The following is a 25,944-nucleotide window of genomic DNA, read 5'->3' on the forward strand; positions in this document are numbered from 1 at the left end:
TGCAGTGACATACTTTACACTGAAAGTTTTCTATTTTAAATGTGTTTCCTTTCATTCTACTCACTGTTTCAACACTATGGGACGTACGTTACCCGACTGATTACATCCTTTTGCTGCATCTTGTAGCTCGGAAGCTTTTTTTCTCGGTTTCCTAAGTCCTCTTTCTTCTCCATGCAGCATCTTCTCAATGTGTTGGACTTTGTAATCAATTCTGCCATCTTAGTCCCTGCTGTACTCTCAGCTTTTTCTTTTTTTTTTTTTTTTCTGCAAGGCCTCTTTTTCACACACAGAGATCTCTTTCATTCAAGGTTTGTGAACGTGGGAGATGATGTACGCTATGTAATATGTTACATAAATGCAAGATGGAACAGGCAAGTCCACTAAAAAACCAGTGATAAAGTTTGTTATTGCCAACCAGGTACATACAGTTGAAACCAGAAGTTTACATACACCGAATAAAAAGACACATAACCTTTATTTTCTCATTGTCTGACATGAAATGTGACTAAACTTTTTGTGTTGTAGGTCAGTTAAGATTTCCAAAATTATTTCTATTTGCTAAACACCAGAATAATGAGCGAGAGCATTTTTTGTTACTTTCTTCAAAGTCAGAAGTTTACATACATTTCCTCAGTATTTGGTAGCGTTGCCTTTATAACTTGGGTCAAACGTTTTGGGTTTCCTTCCACAAGATTCTCACAATAGTTTGATGAATTCTGGCCCATTCCTCCGGACAGAACTGGTGGAACGGAGTCAGGTTTGTTGGCCGCCTTGCTCCACATGCCTTTTCAGCTCTGCCCACAAATCTCCCACAGATCAGGGCTTTGTGACGGCCTCTCCAACTTGTAACTAACCCGATGGTATGTTTAGAGTCATTGTCCATCTGAAGACCCATTAGTGCCCAAGCTTTAACTTCCTGGCTGATGTCTTGAGACATTGCTTCAATATTTCCACAAAATGTTCTTTCCTCATGATGTCAGCTATTTTGTGAAGTGCACCAGTCCCTCCTGCAGCAGAACACCCCCACAACATGATGCTGCCACCCCCGTGTTTCACAGTTGGGATGGTGTTCTCAGGCTTCAAGCTTCCCCCCTTTTTCCTCCAGATGTAACAATGGTCATTGTGGCCAAACAGTTTGGTTTCGTTTCATCAGACTACAGGACATGTCTCCACAAATGAAGCTCTTTGTCCCTGTGTGCATTTGCAAACTGTAATCGGGCTTTTTTATGTTTCTTCCTTCCAGTTTCTTAATGTCTTCTTCCTCTCTGAGTATCCTTCCAGCCCATGTTGGTACAGGACTGGTTTCACTGTGGATAATGACTCTCTTACCAGCTTCAGCAGCATCTTCACAAGGTCTTTAGCTTCTGTTCTGAGGTTGATTCGCACATTTCAACCAAAACACTTCATCTCTGGGACACAGAACCATCTCCTTCCTGAGCACGATGATGGCTGAACATTCCCATAATGTTTATATTTGCATTTAATTGTTTGAACAGATGAACATGGAACCTTCAGGTCTCTGGAAATTGTACCCAAAGATGAACCAGACCTGTGGAGGTCCACAGTTCTCTTCTTGATATCTTGGCTGACTTATTTAGATTTTCCATGTTGTCACAAAATGAAGCAGTGTGTTTGAGGTGTGCCTCCAATTAACTCAGATGTTGTCAATTGACCAATCAAAAGCTGCCAAAGCCATGACATCATCATCTGGGCTTTCCCAAACAGTTTGAAGGCATCTTAGTGGATGGAAACTTCTGACTTTGAAGAAAGTAATAAAAAATTCTCTCTGTCATTATTCTAGCATTTATCTAATAGAAATAATTTTGGTCATCCTAACTGACCTAAAACAGAAGAAGTTTAGTCTGATTTAATGTCAGATAGTAAGAAAAAAAAAAAGGTTCAGTGTCTTTTTATACATTGTATGCAAACTTCTGGTTTCAACTGTAGGTAGATTTGAAAAAAATATTCAGACAGGTCTCAGTTAGTTTAAACATCTAAAGTTTAAGACCTTTTACAAATAAAAATAAGACTTTTTAAGGATTCATGGAAACACTGAATGCACCTAAATGCGCTATTTTGATTCTGTGCTGTGAGTTACTGCTTTTCATGTTTACTGTTTGGTTTTCTGTGAAAGCATCTCTAGAATCTGACCCAGCAAAAACCTTTCCTTCAGTTGTTTCGTGTGGTATATCGGCCCTTGACCTGCTGATTTCTGTATTACTTTATTCATCCCTTTCACTGAAAACCTCCAGATAAACAACCTTCTGGCTGCAACATTCTGAGGACCATCACTTTTCTTAGAACTTCAATGCCACTAAAAAGCTCAAAAGAAGCCTTTTTTTTTTCTTCTTTATTTTATTTTTATTTTCCCATATTATCAAAGACCATCCATCAACTTTGGATTAAGAAGAGTAAAGCCCTCTAAACCTCCCTCCTGTTTCATTCCACTTAGATGTTGCTGCATCACTTAAATGGACCATAATCCACCAAAAAAAAAAAAAAGTTCATGGGACGATAAATAAACACCAGATAACACAAAGTTATGTCACATATTATGTCACTTGCTTAATACACATTAAGGTTTCTCCTCCATCACGCTGATGACTGACGTCTTAAAACCAAAAAATCTGTTATGTAGTGACAAAAAAAAAAAAAGGTGACAAAAAAAGATGAAAAAAGAATGACGTAACAGCAAATGTCTGAGCGCTGGGCTCACTTTAGAGCTCTCAAGTGCTCCATTTGGTTGTTTCTAATCATTTCCCACCCACGAATAAAAGAATTGGCACATTAATAAAGTAATATTGCACCGGCTCTTAAATGGTGCTCTTTGAAATGAGCTTCTTCCTCCTGACAACAATTTAATCACTCAGTGTTCATTTCTGACCTACCAAAAAAAAAGGCACCTGCAGCTAGAAACCATTTAGCTTCACAGACCTGATATAGATGAGAGTAATTATGCCACAACCTGTTTAACCTCCTCCACCTTATATTTGCTTTAGTCACATGCAGAATCTGTCTCTCACTGCTCCCTTGTGTGCAAAGAAATCAATTTTAATCTGATATGTTTTCATCACAGATTCTGTTTTCTCCATCGACTGAATAAATAAGAGGCAACAACAGCAAAGAAATAATAACAAAACTGTCCTTTCTGAATAATAGATGGCTAAATTGCTTAGGGACAGATTATCATTTTAGAAAATGAATTATTGAGGTGATCTGTGGGAAATAAAGTGACCTGGAAATGTGACATTTTAAGTTGAATTTACAGTTTATCGGGAAAGGTACAGAGAGAAGTGAGGACTGGAAGGAAAAGGTGGCATCCTCATGTTTAAAGAGCGCAAAAGGCACCGGGATCACCAGAAAAGAAAAAAAAAAAAAAAAAGAAAAAAGTCGCTCCCTGTGCTCGGAGCTGTCCTCGGTGCTGGATCCGTCAAAACCGCAAAACTGCTGCTGCTGCAACTTGTGATCTGCGTCTAACCTGCACCGAGTGTGAGTTTCAGTTTGCCCACAACAAAACAAACACAGCTGGCTCTCTGCTGGCGCCCTGCCACGCGAGCAAACCCCCTCCTCCTCCTCCTCCTAACAAATCCAGCGTTTTCCAGATGAATAATACACGGCAAGAAATGACAAATAGTCAAGGTGATGAAAGATTTATCATGTGGCAGCCTGAAAGCCAGAAAAAAAAAAGAGGATTTCATCTCTTGACTGTGTCGCTGCTTTTTTTTTTTTTTTTGGAGCCGTTTAAACAGGGGGGCAGGCGCGAATCCCTCCCCTCCGGTCGTGATGCAGTGAACCCGCTCTGCGCAGAACCGGGCACGCTGTATAAAAGCGGCTGCACTCGCCACAGTCGGAGTACAACAACAAGAGGAGGGGGACACAAGCGCGAAGTGACTGCGGCTCATCAACCAAAAAAAAAGAAAAAAAGAAAATCAAACCAAACCCTGCACAGAACAGCAGACATGCAGGCCACAAAGAACGGGATCTGTTGGAGACTTTTTCTATTTTTCTGCGTGCTTTTGGGGAGTTCGTCTCAAGACTTCGGAGGACAGACGCAGTTCATTTGCACGTCCGTACCCAAGGATATGGACATATGCGCAGCAACCTTGCAGAACAGCGTGCCGGGGGAGGACCTGAAGACCACGGTCATGCAGCTGCGGGAGACGGTTTTGCAGCAGAAAGAGACCATCATGAACCAAAAAGAGACGATCAGAGAACTGACCTCAAAGTTGGCTCGCTGCGAGAGCCAGAGCGGCGCCGAGCCCGGGGACGCGCGGCCGGGGGGCAGGAGGAAAGAGGCTGGTGGGACCAAAAACACAATGGGGGACGTGTCGAGGGGCCCCGCCGACACTTTGTCGCAACTATCGCAGACTTTACAGTCGCTGAAGCAGAGATTAGAAAATCTGGAGGTAGGCTGCTGCGTCTGAGGGCATTTCCAACACTTTGCGCAAAGCTCGCGTCGAGCAAAACGCAAAAAACACCGATGACAAATGTATTGCAGTAATAGCAGTAATTCCACACAATGCGTCTCTGAAAGTAAACACTAGAAATAAATTCATTTGCCAACGCTGCCAGGTATACAGATGAAGTTGCCTGCCCAGCTACACTGCAGTATTGCTCCCAAATGAAAGTTAATCTGGATTTATCCCCCACTAAGAATTATCCTTTACACTGAGCTTATTTATTTATTTATTTTTAACCCCTAACAGCAATTCAGCAGAAGTAACAACTCGGTGCAGGCAAACAGCTTGAAAGACCTGCTCCAAAGTAAAATCGACGACTTGGAGAAGCAGGTGTTGTCCCGAGTGAACAGCATCGAAGAAGGGAAGCCCGGACTCCGGAATGAGACGGAGCAGCGTGGGAGAGTGGAGTCCACCCTCACATCGCTCCACCAGAGGATCACCGACTTGGAGAAAGGTAGGTGGGAAGGAGTTGACGGGCTTCTGCGCAGATGAGTGAAAATGATGAGTGGCGACAGGGGCGAGGATGAGGAATAACAAGCACGAGGAGATGCAGATTGCTGTGATGCAGATTGCTGCGATTTTACTGCACAGAAAAGTCTTTGGTATTAAATGTTTTGGTATTATGGGCTTTAATGAGCCCAGCAGTCGATTTAATGGTGTACTCATCCTGCGCAAAGCTGGAGCAGCCCGGTACATTCGGCAGTTTCCTGCTCTAATTCTTTCAGATAAAAAAAAAAAAGCACTTCAGTAAACGCCCTGTCGCCTCCATTTGCTCTGTGAGCCATTTGAGAAGTTAAACCGCGACGGTGCTCTCAGTTTGGGACACCTCTTACACCGAGCAGCAGCAGGAACTTATAAATAAAGAGGTGTGGACGCAGCGGCAGATGAGGAGATGAGCGTCACTGCTCCTGTGATGGATTTATCAGGCGAGATTAAAACAAAAATCTGGAGCGACACCATTGTGGATTTGTTGTGTAACATATAATTCCGATGTAAATCCTCGGGACATGTGCGTTTTTACGCATGATATATTTGGCTTCAGAATGAAAACAAAGACAAAAAAATACACATTTTCTGTTTTTTTTCCCCTCACAGGTCAAAGAGAAAACAGGCCATTGGATAAATTTCAGCTCACATTCCCACTGAGGACCAACTACATGTATGCAAAAGTGAAGAAGAGTTTGCCAGAGATGTACGCCCTCACCGTGTGCATGTGGCTCAAGTCCAACGCGTCCCCAGGAGTGGGCACACCTTTCTCTTACGCAGTACCTGGGCAAGCCAACGAGCTGGTCCTCATAGAGTGGGGAAACAACCCAATGGAGATACTAATAAATGACAAGGTATGACCAAAACACAGAGGATGTGTTTTATTTTAAACTGTAAGACATGTATACTAGAAGATAATTCCTGTATTTAAACTCCCCTAAAGGTTGCAAAGCTGCCATTCCTCATCAATGATGGAAAGTGGCATCATATCTGTGTAACCTGGACCACTCGTGATGGTGTTTGGGAAGCTTTCCAAGATGGTGTCAAGAGGGGGAGTGGAGAAAATCTGGCTCCTTATCATCCCATCAAACCACAGGGCCTGCTGATCCTGGGCCAAGAGCAGGTAAACAGTGTGTTTTAAAGCCTTCCAGCTCCTCATCCGAGAGCTTTTCCTTTCAGTGGTACATGATGGTAACAAAGAAATGCTCTGAGCTACACTGGGAGAGCATCTTTTTAACTTTGTTTTTCTGAGGAAACAGCAGGCTGGCATAGGAGATTGCCAGAGATGTCACTTTGATATCTGGCAATTACGAGCAAGGAAAATGTATTTCCATTTATTGTGACATCAAAAAAAAAAAAAAAATCCAATATTGCCATTGAACCTTGGCTGTTTTTATATCATATGATTAGATCTTAGATCATTAAGGATTCCTCTTCAGTGAAAACATCCAGATAATCAAAGAGATTTTTCATGACACGTCCTTATCATCGTTGATTAAATCCATTTGTCTTCCCTGCAGGACACACTCGGAGGAGGATTCGATGCCACACAAGCTTTCGTTGGAGACTTGGCCAATTTTCACATCTGGGATAGGAAACTATCCGTAGGAGAGATTTATAATCTAGCGACTTGCAGCAGCAAAGCTCAAGTGGGCAACGTTTTTGCGTGGATGGAGACGAGCCTTGATATTTACGGTGGTGCCTCGAAGTGGACATTCGAAGCTTGTCGCCAGCTCAACTGAACTGCAGGGAAAAGAAACTCGATGCATTTTTGCTAAAAAAGCTCACCGTCGTCACGGCAGCGGTAAACTAATTCGAAAGCTCATGAGGAGATTGTTTCAGTGAATAGCATCTGGGAATTGGTATAGATATTCGAAAACATCATTTGTGGACAATTTGATAGATTTTTTTCTTTTTAAACCAGAATCTCACGTGGGACAGAAAAAGGGACACTTGGGCATCCTGTGGCGCTCCAATGCACACCAGGTCCACTTGTGGTTCTCCTTTGAAAAAGCAGGTGATGCCACTCCGGAGAGCAGAGGTCGCTCTCGGGAGACCAAAATGACAGGCCAGCGTCTAAAGTACAGTAGGAGGTCATGTAGTTTTTAGCAAACAGATGTCACACAATTCAACAAAAATGACTGACTCCTTCAAATGTCTCTTCTGTCTCGACTGCCAGGGATTTTTCACTGTGAAAAGGGCAAAGGTGGACTTCTTTAAAAGGAATGAGTTCTTCAAGAGGTTATGAATTAGACAGCATTGTTTCTCTCTCACTCTTCTTTCCCTCCCACCACCTTGCTTGACGTGATTTCGTGTGAAGAATGACGTATATTTATTGCCAACATTTGAGCCTGAGTGCCTTGGGCTGTTGAAAAAGTATCTCAGCACATTCGTTATCATTTGCAGAGTGTTTGTGCGTTTGTAATTTATTTTCTTGTAAATTAATTTCCAAAAAAAAGAGGCGTTTTATTGTAACACTTTGAATGGGGATGAATCAGATTGTTTATTGTAAAATGCAACTCATTGATGACAGTGGCGCATTTTACAGATGCTTGTACTTCAATGGGAATGTTCTCTGTACAGTAACAGCATGTCTTAACTTCTGTAATGCTGCGTCAGCATCTATGATCTTTGCTTTTACTATACTACTTTTGGGTTGAGGTTTTATACTGTATTGTTATATGCTTAAAGCATGGCAACACCGACAGATGACTAAAAGTTCTAGTTTTTGTAATAAATTGTGATACTTGAATCATATGTAAACATATATTTATTCATACACATGAGACAAAAGTGTAAGAGATTTGAAACGTTGCAGACTTCTTATGACACAATTCTCATTTAACATGAGCTCACTACAATAAAAACGCAAAGTTTGAACTCTTTAAGAGTCGACAACTCCTGAACCTATAACTGATCAAACAGGATGGACATTTAACTTTCTATACATGCTGATTGTACAATATAATTTTGCCAATTGAGGCCCCAAATTAGAGTTAGATGCTCCTCTAGCTATGTGCAAAGGATGGTGCACATGGATTTTAAAAAATGAAATTTGTCACACTTTTAAGCATAGGCATCATGATTGCATTCATTAAAAGCTAATATGAACACATTTTCTTCATTAATTGAGTAAAAAGTTTGGTCTACTAAGTCAGACCACAGTAAAAATCCTAAAATCCCAAATAACAGCAGTCTAAACAATTAAAAAGACCAAGAAAATCAGTAAATGTACATATTTTAAACGGCGAAACTGAAGAAAGTTGAGCATTTTTTAAAGAAATAATTAGTTTCGCAATTAATACATGCTCAAAATAGCGACAGGAAAGTGATTGCTTCAGCTTTAAACCATTTTTAAAAACAAATGTAGATAAATGACAATGCCAATGTGAACAAAATTGCTCACAATAGCGAGCAAAACAAAAATCTGGCCAACACAAAGACATGATCTATTGTTCAGTCATCACAGAGTATAGCTCATTTTTTGTTCTGGTGGCACTATGCCCCTGTGCCAACAGGACAATAGCACCTTGAAAATCAATCAACAAGCGGTACAATAAAGGCTCCTCCCAAGAAGGGTCCTGTTATTCCTCAGTAGATTTCCCTGGTGGTCATATACAACACAAATAAAGTAATGAACTGTTTTTCCCAGTGGCTTATTGTGTTGTCACTTGGCCACGTTGCACCTATTCTTATGCACAAAATGTATCTAACGGAGTCACTGTACTAAACAATACTGAGCTAATGGAAAACTAAATGTAAGCCCAAGAAGTTGAGATTGAACACCGCATCATTTAATTAACTTAACCACCTTTCTAAAATGTTTAAGGGATCACAAATCATATCTAACATTGAGTTCTTGTGGATTTCTCTTCATTAAAATGTGGTTTAGGCCTCAATTTGACATTAAAATCACATTATACACAGCAATAACTTATCCTTTGTTCCTCAGCATATATTTCTAATATAGTTCACTACATTTCCACATTCAATGAGCGCCCTTTCTTATCTTAAGTACACATACTCTGTGAAGTCTCATTCTGCCAGAAAACGCATCTGCATGTGGGATTTGAAGGTTTGAACAGTGAGGATCAAAAAAAAAGTGAACCTCTTGCAAGTTTCAAACCCCCACCCTTCTTTATTGAAGAATCAATCTCCAGGTGATGCTGCTGTCGACTGCTAACTCGGCTGTCTAGACCAAACAGAAATCGCTACTGCGGACTGGCGCAGGCATACCGATGTCGTCGAGTACACACACCTTCACAGGCTGTACTGTAAACATACGGTCAGGAAAAGGTTGCTGCAGAGGTCACACAATTCAATGTATAGCCCGCAAATGAATTTCAGGCGACGCTACTCAAGGATGCAGTTTTGTGAAGGTCTTGCTTTTGTTGTTAGTGAGGTCATTTAGTCCCACCTTAGTCGGGTCGAATGTCCCACAAATTGGTTTTCTATTCTCCATGTCTGAGGACGGGGGGAGCGACACATTCACATCAATAGGTTCCTCCCCAGACGCCACACTAACTCCAGCACATACTCAGCCATTACAGACAGCTACTGTGACACTTCGCCGGTTGGATTTCAAGTGTTTTATGATCCGTGGGGAACCAAAAGTCACTCACACAGTAACACGTGGATGTACAGACACACACATGCGGCACGACCTCCTCCTGAGTGGCCGCCGGAGTCTTCGTTAGAAATCAGCTTCCACTCCCTTCTCCACATCCACCCGGCCCCGTTGACCTACAGACCACATTTGTCCGATTCAGGTCTTTTTTTTTTTCTCTCTTGACCTAAATCTTGCCCCAGATCTCGCCAGGTATATATTTGGCACAGCCAGATAATAGCCAGCCTGTTGACCTCTCCCCAGCCTTCCTCAGCCCTAATTGGTTTGTGTCTGAATGCACTCCGCTTCAAATTAGCTTAGAGGAAAGGTCAGATATGAGGTGATTCTTTTTCCACCATATCTGCCTCTCCTCTTTTTTTCTTTCACTCTTTGTCTGCAAAGCTCACAGAAATTCATCACATCTGACTACTTCTTTTTTTTTTTTTTTTTTTAGGCTATTCCAGGGAGACTTATCTGTTACTGTCCTTGAAATGACATGAAGGGAATGCAGACAGAACCGAGCTATTTTAATGAAGAGGTAGTCGGAGCTAGTTGATGACAAGGTAGATAACAAGGGGGGATTCAGGGGACCGTGTGTTTGCCGCATGTCATCCAATTTCATGAGCCGGAGCTGGAGTCACCCCTACTGAGTAATTGCTGCTTTAAAAAAACAAGTAAACATTCAGGTTTTTATTGTTTTTTAACATGTTGCTTCCACTCACAGGCATATATTCCTGTTCACATTGGACAGAAAAATGAGTTTAACGAGCCCAGTTTGCGGTCCTCGTACTGCACGATGTAGCACGGAAATACAAATGTAGCGCTAATGATGCTGTGAGGCTGCACAATGGGTCTTTGCACTATATGCTAACAGCATCAGCATGCTAACATGCTAATAGACAGATAGATAGATAGAAATCCGGTATTGACAGTGGAGAGAGTAAAGTTACCACCACCGTAAATACAGATAAATATGCAAAAATATACAGAAAGTAAAAATAATGTGCAAGAATAGATGGAAAAGTGTGCAAAATGCAATTTCAAATGAGAGAACCAGATAAATGCAAACAGAAATAGATGCTACAAGGCAGAGAGGGCCTTGTGTAATATATATTGGGACGTTATTAGTTTGCAGGAGATTCGTCATAAATCAAAGAACTGAACGAATAAACAGTGTGACTCTATGTTGGTGCCAGTTGAAGGTCAAGTGAGAAAGTTCCTCCGATTCATCCTCCGGGGACCATGAATGTCTGGATACCAGATTTCATTGCAATCCAACCCAGCCACTGGAGATGCACAAGCCAGTACATTTAGGACAAATGGGGAAAGTTGTATCAGGAGACGCAAACCTTTGCCAAAATCAGATACGTGTGTTATAAATCAAATTTCTATCCCAGATCAGTTGAGGGCAGGTTAGAAATGATAGTCTCCGTTGCTGTTGGCCAGCAGGGTGGAAGAGGTGGAAACTATGCTGGTGTTGGGCAAAAAAGAAGAAGGAGGCATGCGGTTGGTGTGACGGATGTAGAGGACAGAAAGAGATGGAAATGAATGGTCTGCTGTTGTGACCCCATCAGAGCAGCAGAAAGAAGAAACTGAAAGAGCATTTCAGTGCAATCCGTCCTGTAGTTATCAAGATATTTCCATTTCATGGAATAAAAAACTAAAAACACAATTTCTCTGGTTGTGCTGCAATACATAAATTAATGTTAAAAGCGTCTCACAGTAAGTTTTGTTGAATTTGTTTTAAAGTGCTCTGACTACTAAGAGACTTTTCCTGCAGGGCAATGGACCAAAAGTTACCTCCTGTATTCAAAGAGCCACTTTAGCAGTGGGATGGTGGAAAATATCCTCCACCCCAAGACTGCTTACTGCGCTTTCTACTATAAGAAAAACACACGAAATGTCTCATCAAGAGGCTGATGAAAAATTCATGACGACAGATCAGGAAAACAAACACACACACACACACAACCAAAAAGAAAAAAGAAAAAAGAAAAAGAAAAAAAAACGCTATGTGGGCGTGAGAGAAATTTAGCTGTCCCACTGATGCTGAATAAGATTCGTTTTTGCTGGGAAAAAAATGTAATATTGATGACACAGGCAATCTGTTGATGAATGCTGTTCGGAGCAAAATGCATTTTTAATGTCAAAGAGATTCATTGCACAAATAGGGGAACTGTGATATTTGAGAGTTTGATTTTTTACCAATTGCATAAAGCAGCAGTATCCCTTTATTGCAATGCTCGCTGCAAAAAATGCTGAGACGAGTTTTTGTTTTCCAGGAGTTTTGGCACGTAAAAGGCCGAGCGTGGATTTAAATCAGCATCAAATGTCCCTCACTGATCACCACAACGTCCCGTGTTTCATCATTTTTTTCTACTTAAAGCAATTATCAAACCTCATCAAAATCTCTTTTACTAAACTCCAATTTAAAATGTCATCACTGTTATAACTAACGTCTCACTGAACCACTTAAATCTCAGTATATTAAAGCTTTGGCCCCTGTCCAGTTGGTGAACTCTTCATTTTGTAATTGTCTGTTGTGAATGTGTTTTAAACACTGCTGATAATAGGCCAGTAGTTGCTTGGCAGACTGACAAGAGGAGTTTGGCTTGCATGGTGAAACAGAATATACATGAGACGCGCATCCATCCATACTTGTCCTTAATCTCAGAGCGACTTCAGCAGCTGTCAGGGTGGTGCCCCTGAATGAATAATTGATTTCCTCCCAACATGGGAAATTCCCTTCCACACTATCACCCGACGAGCCTCAGTCCAAATATATACAAAAATGTCCTTCCTCGAGGGAAACGCAAACACAAAACTGTGCCACTGTTTCTTTAATGCTTCCTTGAGGTGTTTGCCAGATGAGTAGGTATATAATTACTTCTCAGGGGGACAGATTATTTTGGATAGTTTAAAGTCTAAAACTTATAGCGGCTCAATTTTGAATCTACTTTACACACGTATTATAAACTCCACAGGGTACACTTGGGATGCATACTGAGTAACATTGGCTATGTGACAGGCGGCATTGTGTCTGCTGCAAATTAAGTATTATTATCAATTCTACAGGTCCTAAGGTGGTATTCAGGGTGTTTTATGCAAAGAAAAAGAAACTGTTTGTAGATATTAATAACCACACACAATGAACTTCATTATTCTGGCTGATTCGAAAGACTGTATAAACTGAGCCAAGTAGTTAGGGCACATAACATATGGACATTTTCTGTCTGTAAATATGAGCAAATGCCAAAAAAAAATATCCTCAGAAAATAGGCGCTATACGCTATATTGCCACATTTTACAAACTGCTCTCAACCTGCTGTCTTTTCATCTCACAAAAAGAATTCCACCTTTCAGGTCCAGCTTTAGTTTTTTGGAGGCTTAGCCACAGCTCATGTTGCTGTTTTTTTAAATTGGGAAATGAAGGCATCATCACCGAAGTGAGATCTTTTTGTTGAACACAAGGAAAAGGATTAACTTCTACGTTAAAGCTCGCAACATGATACAAACTCAAGTCAACCACCTGAGTCTCCTTCGAGCGAAAAGCTGTAATGTTTAAAGAGAGGAAGCTTGATGTGCCAGCTGATGAACTTACCTACACAAAGCTGAATTTGATTTATGGGCGGCTGTGGCTCAGGTGGTAGAGCGGGTTGTCCTGTAATCCCAAGGTTGGCAGTTCGATCCCCGGCCCCTCCAGAGTCGAAGTGTCCACTGAACCCGAAGTTGCTCCCAATGGCAGGCAGCATCTTGCACGGCAGCTCTGTCACCATTGGTGTATGAATGTGTGTGTGAATGGGTGAATGAGAAACACATTGTAAAGCGCTTTGGGTAAAAACGCTATACAAGTGTGGAACATTTACCATTTATTGAAGTCAAAATCCCGGCAATGAGACTTACCGAAGCAGGGACCGCAATGTGTGTGAGAGTTTGTGCTAAAGTTACATCATCTACCTCATCAGCAAAACACAGACATTCAATCCTAACCAGCCTGAAAAAAAAATCACAAACAGAATTAGTTAAACGCACAGCAGAGTCTGAAACGTGCTGAGAATGTACTTGCAGATACAGCGTTGTAGGAAAGCAACAGCACCCACACAAACATAAAGTCCACCGAGCACATAGAGATAAAATGGAAAGAAGATCATGTCAACTTCTATCCACCTGAAATCTGCACCCAGTGTGTAGCAGTGTGAAGCCCTCAATGATTAGAGCAAATCATCCACACTCCTTTATAAAGCAACAGGAACTACCATCAGTGTCTGCGTGTCTCCCACCTACATGGATAATAAAAACCACAATGCTCCAGCGGTGTTGTTAGTATATTGTTAGTGTAACTCTGAGGGTCTAAACTTGTGTGTTCTGTACACCTCCTTGGAGAACAGCACCTGCTGTCTGAGGGATGGCAGCGCAGATTAATGGTGTGTTCCGACATTTCCTGGCGGCCTCTCATCCTTTGGCCTGATGCCACCATCTGCAGCTCACCGCTTGTTGCCTTTGCACACATTTTTCCTCTCCGCTGGTCAGATTGAAATAAACATTAATGGTAGAACACGGCATTCGTCAATACTCAGGGGCAGCATCGGCAGCAAAAACAATGCATGTAAAAAGGACTATTTCACTGCAGCGGTTACAGATTGCAATGTTTTGTGTGATCCATACATTTCAGACTGGATGAAAGTATAAAAATATAGGCACTAACCTGAGTAAGTAGGCAAAAAAAGAAAACAACATAAACATAAGTATGTAATCATGAGTAAAATCCACAGTCTGAATCACTGAACCATGCACCAAATGTACATCAAACATAACACACTGCAATAAAAATCCCCAAAACCTCAACACAATCAAATAGAAACCACCGATAAAAAAGCAGCCACAGGTGTAACAAACAACACAAGGAACAAGTTCTACAATATGAGGACACATGCATACAATAGTGAAGGACCTGGATCTAATTCTAGGTACCGCTGGAAGACCTCTGTCTGATGATTTGTGAGGCCAGATTGGATCATAACCAAAGATGAGTAGAGATGTACTGAGAGGCAAACCATTAAATACTTTATGGACTATCAAAAGCATTTTGAAGGGGCTTCCGTATTGTACCAGGAATCAATAAAGTGACTTTGGTTCCAGAGTAATATGTTCAAATTTCCGTGTGCTACAGTTTGAACGAGCTGGAACCGTCCTACTGATTGTCTGGATAATCCTGCAAATTGAGCGAATCGCTGCTTGAAGAATATGAAAGCTCAGATTTTATATTTATTCTAAGTGGTAAAATGGTGCTCTAGTGATTTTGGTGAGGGGATTTTTTTTTTGTAAAATTAAGATTTGAAAGGTTTTGAACTTTCAGAGTGAGTGAACAATACAATTTTTTAATCAGTGGCTTTTTGTAGCAACTATGAGCTGTTGCAACACTTAATATCATCAATACAGGTTGTTTAAAGAACTGAAATCATTGGATGAAAATTAAATATACAACTGTGTGGGATTTATTATGCTTCTTTATGACATTAATCATGTTTAGGTTGAAGAGCAGTGGACCAAGTTATGACCCTTGTGGAACTCCAGAGAGAATATTAGCTTCTTTATCATGTATCTATCATGCACAGGTGAACAGAATTCTCCCTCATCTATGTGGAGAAGCAAAACACACAACAGAATAACTTGGTAAACCAGTTTAAACTGCATCATGAATAAAGTACAACTATGTGCACTCTCAAATGGTTAGACAGTATGTTGAATGTATTCCATGTGTGTGAAAGGCCTCGTAAACTGCCAGATTTTGTGATTTTCTTGCCCTTATTTGCCACTAAAACATTACACGTCCACAGCGCAAAGAAGAACACCTGCAACAACACACATACCTCGACTCGTACCAGCCACTAGATTGTTAACATCAATAACTTTTGCCATATTTCTGTAATGACATAAATGCTGCGTAATTCTACCTCCTCTTCATCATCAATCTTCCTCCCTCTCTCGCTTTCCTTCTTTGAAACTCCCCCTCTGTGTTCTTTTCTCTCTTCCTCTCTGCCTCTCACACTCTCCCTCCCTGGCAGCCTGCCACGGCCGGGCTTTATCCACAGGCATCTTGTGACAGAAGCCGGCTCAACAGGAATATTTTTCACCAAGATGCCACAATCCTTGCGCCCTCTGGGAGCAACGCCAGGGGCTGTTTTCCATAATCAGGTCAATCACAAACAGCCACCGCAGAGCCCTCCATCCCCTTCCATCCGCCGCAACGCGCTCCAGGTAGAGCAGAGAGTGCAGGTCCACTCTGTGTGTGGGAGTAATCAGCACCAAAGCAAGCGGTGACGGAGGCAACGCAGGTGTCCTCATCTGAGCCGATGGAGCAGGTGCACCGTGAGGCAGCAAAATCGGGTTTTGTTTTAAAGGATCCAAGTCAACAGTAAACTTATGCATCAAACTAAAAACCACACATCAGAAAACCAGTGAGTAAAAAAATAAACCCTCAAGTTTTATTAAAGCTAATGAAATAATTAAAACATATTCGGGCTCAAATTCCGTGTAAACGGTGATGCAAGCTGAGCTCTCTTTTCAGTTGTGAGGTTGAGTGTGACATGAGTGTTAAAATGACATTCCTAAGTCCGTAATTGACTGGAGTCGACCGTCTCTTTTGTGGTTATGTTTCTGTGTGGTGTTCAGCTTTATGTGGGTGCAAAAAAAAAAAAAAAAAAAAAAATGAAAAGTCGTGGTGTGCATTTTGTATCTATGTGGGAAAAAAAAAAAAAAAAAAAAAGTTAATGAAAAGGTAATAGCAATAGAGAATAGATGCAATTTCTGTCAAGGTAAACTGTATTCAGTCTACACTTAATAACTCCAGTATTCACAACATAAAATGACAGTTTAGCCAGCAAAACAAGTGAAGGTCATGTATTTTCAGTGTGAAAAAAGCTTTTCCATCTTTATTATCGGTTTCTAAAGCAACATGACGGAAATTTGTATTTCAAAAAGTGACCGGGGAGAGTTGCTCAAGGATGCATATGTCAAGGCTTTAGTATGTGATGCACTGCATAACAGCATCTTAAAGGACTTTCAGCACAAGAACGCAAGAAGAAGTGGCTACATTAACGGAAAGTGCACAGTTTTAAATGGTTTGTTCAATTTAGCCCAATTGTTCGCCCTGTCAGTAAAACTCCTGCTATTTTAAGTAAGTCTGATCTTCACAGTGGATAGATCTCAGCAGAATGGAGAGTGTTGGAAGTAATGTGAGACACAACAGCAGCAATAACATTCAGAAAGAACAGGAAAGCTTTTCACTCAAGATGACTAAAAGCACCTCAATCAACAGAGAGCATGTGCTTGCTGCAGGAACATGCTAGATCCAACTATTTTTGGTGGTTAGAGTCTGGTGAGAAGCAACATCATAGAGTCTCAGATGAAGATAGTAGATAAAGACAGGGACCCCCCGGAGTCTAGACGCTGGTGGTGGAGGTGCAAAGTTAGCAGATGGCTGATAGAGAATGGATGAGATGCCCTGATGAGGTGGAGATGGAGAGGAGGAGGGGATGCAAGATCAGATGCCTGAGAGGGAAAGCGACAAAATCAAAATGAATGTAAAGAATGGGTCTACGGGCTGATTGGCTCGCAGAATGCAGGCAGACAGATCATTGGATGAGAGTAGTGACGCTGACATTGAGAGGGAGGTGATTCTGACAGAAAATGGAAGTGATGAAGAGAATAGAGTTTTAAGAACAGTCCATATCCACCCAGCGGAATGGAGATGTAAAGCCCTTTCATACAAGCTCCATTCCGTTAATCTGACAGCAACTGAAGGCGTCGGCTTCTTGCGTAATTTTGCACCCTCCGAAAAAGTTGCAACAACAATTTTACTAGGTTGGACCTCGGCAGCGTATTCATCACTTTCAATTTCACCAAGCGCCAGGATTCATGTGAGTGTCTCCAAAAGCAACAGAGTTCATTAATTAGTTATACACCCTAAATTATCCCTGACATGGAGGCAGAACTGATCCCATGTCTGAAAACAGCTATCGTGTGTATGAACAGATCTTCCTATTAAACTCATGCATGAGCTTTATTTACAAATGGCACAAATATGGAAATACTGTTGCATATTCAAGTGTGTAGAAGAATGCAGTATGGTGAACTGTTCATAAAATGTCATCAAAATAAGGTTTTTCTTAGCAAAACTGGAGGTTAAGAATCTGGAGTAGGCTTTAGAGAACAAGCTATACTAATAAGAGCAGCTAGTATCAAGATGGTTACACTAATGGAGAGCAAAAATACGTTCTCCTTGAATTGCTGCGTGGTGAGAAAATAAGGGAAATATTGTTTACCTGGAGACCAGAAAACAGAGACTGAGACGAAAAAGTCAGAAAAACTAAAGGATGAAGAAAATGACCAGTTTAAAATTGAAAATAATGACCGGCTGAGAAGAGGAAAATATCAAGATAGAGTTCTCCACTAGGCACAAAGACATATGAGAGGTAGTAAGAGAGGCATGAAAACAAGCTCTGCTATAAATACAACGAAAACGAAGGGATCTCACACAAAAGGCAGCTCTGCAGACCTTGGTACTGCTCACTGTAAAGGAAAAGACAGACAAGCATTAGGAAGCCAAACATGGAGTTGTGGAGGAGAGCTTCAGCAGAGAAAAAGAAGATTTAGGCTCAAGTCAGGAGCAGAAAAGCTGGAGGATGAATGCTGGGTACTGCAATCATTCAACTTCTCTTTTCACAATGTAAGACTCCTCGTTACAGATGGAAGACTGGCCAGGTTCTGAACAACCTTGATGAGGCAGGACCACAACGAAGTCCAGTCCATCAGTCAGACAGGAACAAGCCCTGAAGATACCTGGTCAAGTCTATGAAGTCTCGTAAGAATCTGGCAAAGCTGCGAGCAGTAGAGCTTGACCTTGGTATCAGCTTCTTGTTTCCCAGTAGCTCTGTGGACCATCTCTTCACTAGAAACAGTGGAAACAGAGATGGTCCTTCCTCATTAGGTGGACAGAACTGACAGGCGAGTCTGGATTGGACCATTTTTTTGCTTCTAAATTCCTTAATTAATTGGTTAAAGTCCTCTCTGACCAGCGCTTGATTGACACACAGGAGCAGGATGGGGTTTTTTGATCATAGTCACCATAATAAACAGGCAGATCTGAACTGGTATTTAATTGAAAAGGAGGTATCTCCAGTGATGTCACTATTTGTAATACTCGCCCACTCGTTTTTGTTGGGCTACAAGCAGCCCTCCCACGCACATACAGACTCCTATCGCTGTTATATCATACTGTTGGCGTGAGGAAGGCACAGGAGGTGATGAACACGTCACTGTTGTGCATGTGATTCAAACACAGGCATGTTAATTCAACATATGTGACTGGAAAGTAGGAAAATTACAAGACTAATCTGTGTGATGCGTGTAAGAATTCAAGCGTAATTCAGTAATCAGATCTGATGACAGGGTTGTCGGCTGTAATGACTGTCGAATAATTGTTGGTAAAACTGATCAGCGCCTTTTTTTCAGAAACCGCCAGCAAGCAGTACAAACATTACAGGATTATTTCATCATTGCAATCCATGGGAAAAAAAAAAAAACAATATAACAAACCACCTTTCCCATTTCTGCAAGGAAACTCACGATCCCTGCTGCCATGGCCAACGAGAACAGTAAGATGGTGTCAAGTCGGATGAAGGAAGAGGAGACAGTCTGTCACGGCCGGAGCAGCGAAGCAAAGACAACGGACTTCACGGTGCGGGAAAAAAATAGACGGCAAATCAAAGGAGGCGTTGGCTCTATTGACCAAACGCTTGACCTGTCTGTTGTTGTTTTTACCGTTGCAATGCATGTAGTCAGTCCATCTTTGTTGTGGTATGGCGAGGAAATTAAAATGCCTGAGAGGAACTTCCTATCCAGCATTGGTTGAAAAAAAAAAGAGCATTGTCACAAGAGGCTTACACTAAATTATTATTAGTCCCTGAGTGCCATCAGCAGTGATCATTCACTGTAATGAAGTCCGCACAGTTTTTTTTTTTTTTTTTTTGACCTGATGCAAACGGCCCTGTCATGCTCGCTGGGGTATGAGCTACACAATGGGACTGCGTTATTTCCCTCCATATCCCATGAATAATCCATGACCTCAGAGGCGACGGGAACAGCTCTGGGTACACTGTGAGAGGCTTTCACTAAAACAAACTGTCAAAACAGGACACGAGTGTTTTCATGCGCTCGACAGAAGGTGGGAGAAGTTCGACAACAACAACATCCTCGGTTGTTTTACTCAACATTCAAACATCCAAACAGTGAAGTTTTTTTTTTTTTTTAATGGGTGGGTTTGGGGGGGGGAGAGGGTTGATTTTAATTTTTGTCTTCTAAACTTTTAAACAAATGACAGTCAGCATGTTGTTCAAGGACGTTTTGAGAAGGATGAACATGAAAAGTAAGCTGGTGCAAATATTTCATGCTTCATTTCACGGCGATAAATTCCGGATGGGGGCACAAAATGCATCATTTGCACAAAATACACCTGCGGGTACGTTCGCACCGGGTCACTGCTGTGCTACGAAATACATTTCCTGCCATGTAATGAAGAGAATGAATTTGGAATAACACAATTATCATATTATTACCATAATTAATATCTTGTAGTTTAGGATTGTGGACTTCTATCACAACTTCTGCACTATGTATTCTATGTGACATGCAGTTTGGGACAAGAAATCAACAACAGATTCACTGAAACGTATATTAAATTCACAAATGTGACAAACTTTTATTTATAGACCCATCTGCACTTTAGCAACTATACTGTGGAACTGCTGCTCATACTATAGTTGCCATAAACTAGGGAGAATAAGAACAGAAAGTTATGTGCCTTCCCTAATATAGTCTATTCTGACAGGGAGACTATAATAGTACAGTCATCTGCTTCACCTGCTGGAGAACATTCCTCTGGCAATGACTGTCCCATCTTCCCTCTGTATTCTGCAGCACAGCGCTGCAGCGCGAGGCAGGTTCACATACCAAGTCCCTGTGGCACACTTAATGAGCAACCTGCAAAGTGTATATGTGTGTGTGTGAGTGTGTGTGTGTGTGTGTCATAAATTCAACTTTTCACAACTCACCTCCTCCTCCTCCATTTCTTCTTCAGTATATTTCCTGGATGTTTGCCCACACACACACACACACACACACACACATACACTGTCATCCTATGTGCTCAAACGCTCTCTGTTGAAACCACGACAGAGAAAGCCTCATGAATAATTAATTAATTTGTAGAGGAGTGTGTATCGATTCAAAAACACTCTTACTGGCTCTAACTCTTGAAGAGAATTTCAGCATTTTCGCTAAATGTGTCTCCGGTAGATGAGAAGATGGATACTCTCGTGTCTGTAGCCTGGATATGTAGCTGAGTAGCTTCGCGTAGACTTTGCAGTGAGGGAACAGCTACACACGCCTCAAAAGCTACAGGTATAAATGCAACTTGTATGGGTATGTAACCGGTCAATGTGTCGTACTGAGCTATCATTTTACGTCAATAATATTGATTTTGACATTACAATGGCACTAGAGTGGGATATATTAGGCAGCAAATCAACAATCGGTTGTTGAAGTTGAAGAGTCGCAAGCAGGAAAAATGTGCAAACGTGTGGACACTAAACAGCGGGTCAGAGCATCTCCAGAAGTCTTGTGTGGTGACAACCAGTGAACCAGCAACAGGGTCATGGTGGAAGGTTCAATCCCACAGCAGGAGCAACTGCAGCTAAAATGACTAAAAACCTTAATGCTGGCTGTGATAGAAAGATGTTGGTACCATTGCAGACCTTTGTCCATCTCTGCAAACACCTACAATAGGCCAGGATAATATAAAACAATCAAAGAAGGCATTCTGGTCTGACAAATCACGTTTTCATTTCCATCATGTGGACAGCTGGATGCAAGCAGGCAAACCTTTGTGTAGCATTTCTTTTTGTTTTTTACTTGTTTGACTCATCGAGCATCTTTGATTCTTTCTTGTATTTCTGCCCAACACTGCAGAGTGTTGACAAAAAATCTAAATCTAATCTCATCTAGCCTTCGCACCTAAACATCGTTGCATTGACACCGTCAGCATTCTCTGATGGCAGCGACTTCTTTCAGCAGGATAATGCGCCGACACGCTGCAAATATTGTTCAGAAGTGTTTTGAGGAACACGACCAAGAGCTAAAGCAGTCAACTTGACCTCCGAATTTCCCAGATCTCAGTCTGAGCAGCATGTGATGAAAGAAACAATTCTAATCCATGGATGTCCCACCACAACTTCCAGGACTTAAAGGATCTTCTGCTTAGTCCCTGATACCACCAGACACCTCCGGAGTGCGCGCCTCGATTAGTCAGAGCTGTTTTGGCAGTGCGAGGGCGACCTAGACGGTATTAGGCAGGCGGTTAATGCTGTGGCTGATCTGGGTGTTTGTTTGCTTCAGTGTATATTACACAGTAGATCTGTGCAAGGACGCAGTCAATGTAGCAGCACTGAAACAAGCTTTGAACCACAAGCTAATTATTTTACTACAATTATTCAGCTTGCATCATGTAAATTTTCTGAGTGGTCTACTTTAAAAGATATCATAGTAGATGTCAGTGATAATCCATGACTGTAATAGATGCAATACATATTTATAATGAACTTCTTGTGGTAAAGGAACAGCTTCTGCCCAAATCACTGCACACACCACAGTGTCAGAAGTCATGGGAAACTCACTACTTTAAAGCTAAAACGAAAACCTGTGCTCAAGAAAGTTAAAGAGAAAGCGTAGAAGCAGCCGCTAAGCTTGTTATTAGCCTTTTGCTTTTAACTGGTGCGCCCTTTGGTCTTCTGTGCAACCTTTTCCTTGGAGTTCAAAAGAAACGTTGACTAGAGTTATCCAAATCTCTCCTCTGGCACGCTAAGTTTCGGACCAGAGTTAGAATCCAACCAGTCACATCAAACAACCTGCATTCAGGCCGCCACGCTTTGAAAAAAAAAAAAACACACGCAATAGGTCAAAGGCAGCTGTGGTTAGGTCAAAATAACAGTCCGCTGAAAACAAAACTGAGGGCAACCAGTTCATCACAATATTAAATTCACACCCTGAACATCTCAGAAGTTACTTGAACTCAGTGCGAATAGATCAGAAGTTATTCAACTTGCACAAGTGAAAGTTTGACTCCAAATCTGAGCACCTTGTCTTCTTTTGTTCAGCCACATGCAAACATCTTGTTTTTTTTTTTTCACTTCAGGATAAAAGTCATAATCGGCTCAAAATCATTTACAAACCTTGATAAAGTCATGTGCACCTTTATGGCGCCCTTCTTATTGAGTGTGACACTTTATACTGAGTTATCAATGTGACTAAGATTCTAGGTTTCTTTTCAAGTCTCCTTTTACCAATAAAATATGATAAGTAGAAGTGTTGAAGGAGAACCAGCATTGTAAGATTAAGTGTTATATATTTATCAGTAGCAGGAAATCATTTTAATCCGCTGATGTAAGGATGTTATGACTTGTCAGAGTCCCTGTAAAAACATGTAATTATGGCTGAGTGTCGAGATGAAAAGATCCATTTATGTGCAATTAGACCAAGTGGATCACGTCGAGCTCATTGACACCGGAGACGACGATGAGCATCATGATTGCACTCATGGACAACAGCTATTACGATGTCTAAGATGTAATGTGTCTTAAATTAACTGCTGTTATTACAAGAAAACAGAAAAGTCTTCACTGTGAGCTGCACTGTGCTCACGAAGGATGAGTTTCAAGGATACAAAATCATCCACAAATATGGCACAAATAAAAAAAAAAAGTATGCAAAACAATATACAATATTCTATGTATTGTTTCGCTGAACTGTCTACACAGTAAATAAAGGAATAAAGGAATCCATCCCTCTAGAACATGGAGAGAACAGGGGAGGAAGGATAACAAAAGCAGGCCTAGAATAAAGGAAGCTGGATAGAAATGTTGCTTTCGGACAGCAGGAAAACAGTGTCGCACCTTTAAACACGTTTTTTTTTTAAAATGGGAGCAAACTTTGATGAAAACTCACATGCTCAGTTTTGCTCTTTCCTGCTGTAACCTCCGTCTGGATCCTCCTTCCAGGGCAAGTGGCGGCTTTGTCAGGAAAATGTTAATAAAGTTGGGTTTGGATAAAGTCTGGCCTCGGGTTCCCTTGAGCGTTTGTGCTGAATATAGGATGTGGCTTCTGGAAAGAAAGCGCAGCTATGTTCCCCACTGTGACAGGAGTATGGAGATAAAAACGCCTTTAGGGACAAAGTGTGTGCACCGTTTGGGCATGTGGAGTAATGCAGGACTGTGTAGTTCATGCTTAAGGGGCACAGGTATAGTTTGGAGTGTAACTTTAGCACTGTTTGCTCTCTTTCTTTACAAGGTGACTTCTCCTGCCAGCTGCACCCTAGAAAGAGTCAAACTTTATTACATCTCAAGAGGAAGCACAGCTCCTCAGGAATCAACAAGTACACGTCAGTCACAAGTGCCTGCAGCCCGGCGACCGTCTTTATCCCTGACACACACAAACCCAAGTTATCCTGACACTCTCCGGCAAGAAATAATCCTCTGACAAGCTCATAGTGCTGAGAGAAAAATCCAATAATAATCACAGAAACTCTTTGTTTTGTAAGCTGAAACTGGGAGGCAGTTCTTTAGGATTTAACAAGGCACCCAAAGTTCACTGGTTCCAGCTTTTAAAAGCTCACCCATGACATTTTATGCTATGTATGTGACTCAAACATTAATTCATTGATTAATAAAATAGATTACAGATAATTGATGCATAAAATAACAATCAGCTGATGCCCTTTAAACAAATTATGTAAACTGTACTTTATTAAATATGTGATAATGTCAACAGCTGTAACAGTTTTTTGCCCAAAAAGAAAATGCTTTAGTCGTGGGCCAACTTTAAAGTTAAAATGCAGGAGATGCCTGTGCTTAGAAATTTAAAGTAAAAAAAAAAAAAAAAGCAGAAGGGTTACCAGTGTAGTTGTTGCACTTGTAATTAGCTTCTTGCTTTTAACTGGTGCACTCGATGCTTCTCTGTGCAACCTTCAGCCCGGAGTTCAAAGGAAATGTTAACTAGAATTATCCAAATCTCCTCTCTGGAACACAGCTGTGGATTTTCGGATGAGAGTTATAACAAGCAGTCATATCCAAAAAGCATGGGTCATAATATATGGCATCCCGATCGTCTCAGAAGTTACTTGAGCACAGCGAGAATGAATCAACTCAGTCCACAGATATGAGTTTCTCCGAATCCCAACGCTTTGTCCTTGTTTGTCAAAACACATGCAAACGTCCTGGGTCGGACCTGAATGGGCAAATAAATCATTTTATTAGTGTAAATTAACCAGCCCGGAATTAACCGCAAATGTTCAACTATTCTGTGTAGCTGTGACCTCGACAAAGTCATTTACTTGAATAATTCATAGAGCATTTTTTTTAGGGTTTTTTCTCACTCAGAATGGACCTTTTGGGTGTGACAACAGAAAGCATGATCTGTCCACGTTCAAAACAATTAGTCAGTCTTTTTCTACACCTTTTGACCATTTGATGAACAAAAATGTCTATCAAGTGTAAATAAATTACATTTAGATTACCCAAACTGTTTAAAATAGCTCAAAGTTAAAGCAATTCCTAATGCTGCTGTAACTCTAATTCTAGGTTTTCTTCCACTGCCTGCCTTTTAGCAACAGAACTGAGTTTGAAATCTTATGATGAGGCTGCAAAGTCTCGAGAAACATCGCCTGACCGAGACCCCCCGTTGCGAATGTGGCATTAGATGCAACACACATGGATCTCAGATAAGTTTTTGGCATGAATTAGGTTTTGTGACTCACGCAGTGTGGCTGCATCACGCTAAGATGAGTCAGTGTTGGGAGTTTAATATGTATTTTAAGACATCTGATACGACTGCTGGGGAGGATATTGTATATATTAAATATAATAATGTAAAAAAAAAAAAAAGCAATATGCTGCTGCTTAGATACTCGTGTAATGCTGCACTGATAAAAGAGATGGAGCGAGCGGTAGATTAGTACTGAAGGCTTGCAGCAGGTAAATATTATGAGAGTAAAGCACTGAGCTGTTTGAGGATTTATTCTGACAAAACCCAAATGACTACACCGAAAAACCTAAGAGCCTGTTTGTGGAAACAAAAATTCTCAGATAAACTGACACGTCCTTGACATTATAATCTCCTGAAACACAAATGTTTCCTCCCCGGTCTTCCTTGTCCACAAAAAACCCCCCAAAAAACAACACAGCACCAAATAATCTTGTGTCATTTTGGCAGAGCAGTGTTTTACCATAATCCCAGGACATCGGCTCTACCCAGAGGTCAGTGCGGAGGGGCGTGGTTCTAATC

General features: G+C 41.2%; 1 protein-coding gene across 1 annotated transcript; it reads left to right on the forward strand.

Moving 5' to 3' along the window:
• The first annotated feature begins 3,959 nt into the window (after window positions 1-3,959).
• On the forward strand, window positions 3,960-6,688 carry nptx1l (neuronal pentraxin 1 like). Its single transcript, XM_008305572.1, has 5 exons — window positions 3,960-4,406; window positions 4,707-4,914; window positions 5,556-5,800; window positions 5,890-6,069; window positions 6,467-6,688. The coding sequence occupies exons 1-5, from the start codon at window positions 3,960-3,962 to the stop codon at window positions 6,686-6,688; spliced, it is 1,302 nt and encodes a 433-aa protein (XP_008303794.1).
• The last annotated feature ends 19,256 nt before the right edge of the window (window positions 6,689-25,944 follow it).

The sequence above is a fragment of the Stegastes partitus genome, unplaced genomic scaffold, assembly GCF_000690725.1.
Source record: "Stegastes partitus isolate 25-593 unplaced genomic scaffold, Stegastes_partitus-1.0.2 Scaffold43, whole genome shotgun sequence".
Lineage (NCBI taxonomy): Eukaryota > Metazoa > Chordata > Actinopteri > Pomacentridae > Stegastes > Stegastes partitus.

What these genes read in the sequence shown, in the direction of transcription:
- nptx1l (XM_008305572.1), top strand. Translation starts at nt 3,960, where the DNA reads ATGCAGGCCACAAAGAACGGGATCTGTTGGAGACTTTTTCTATTTTTC. An exon ending in AGAGATTAGAAAATCTGGAG is followed by an intron (nt 4,407 to 4,706) that starts GTAGGCTGCTGC and finishes AACCCCTAACAG; the next exon opens with CAATTCAGCAGAAGTAACAA. An exon ending in AGATACTAATAAATGACAAG is followed by an intron (nt 5,801 to 5,889) that starts GTATGACCAAAA and finishes ACTCCCCTAAAG; the next exon opens with GTTGCAAAGCTGCCATTCCT.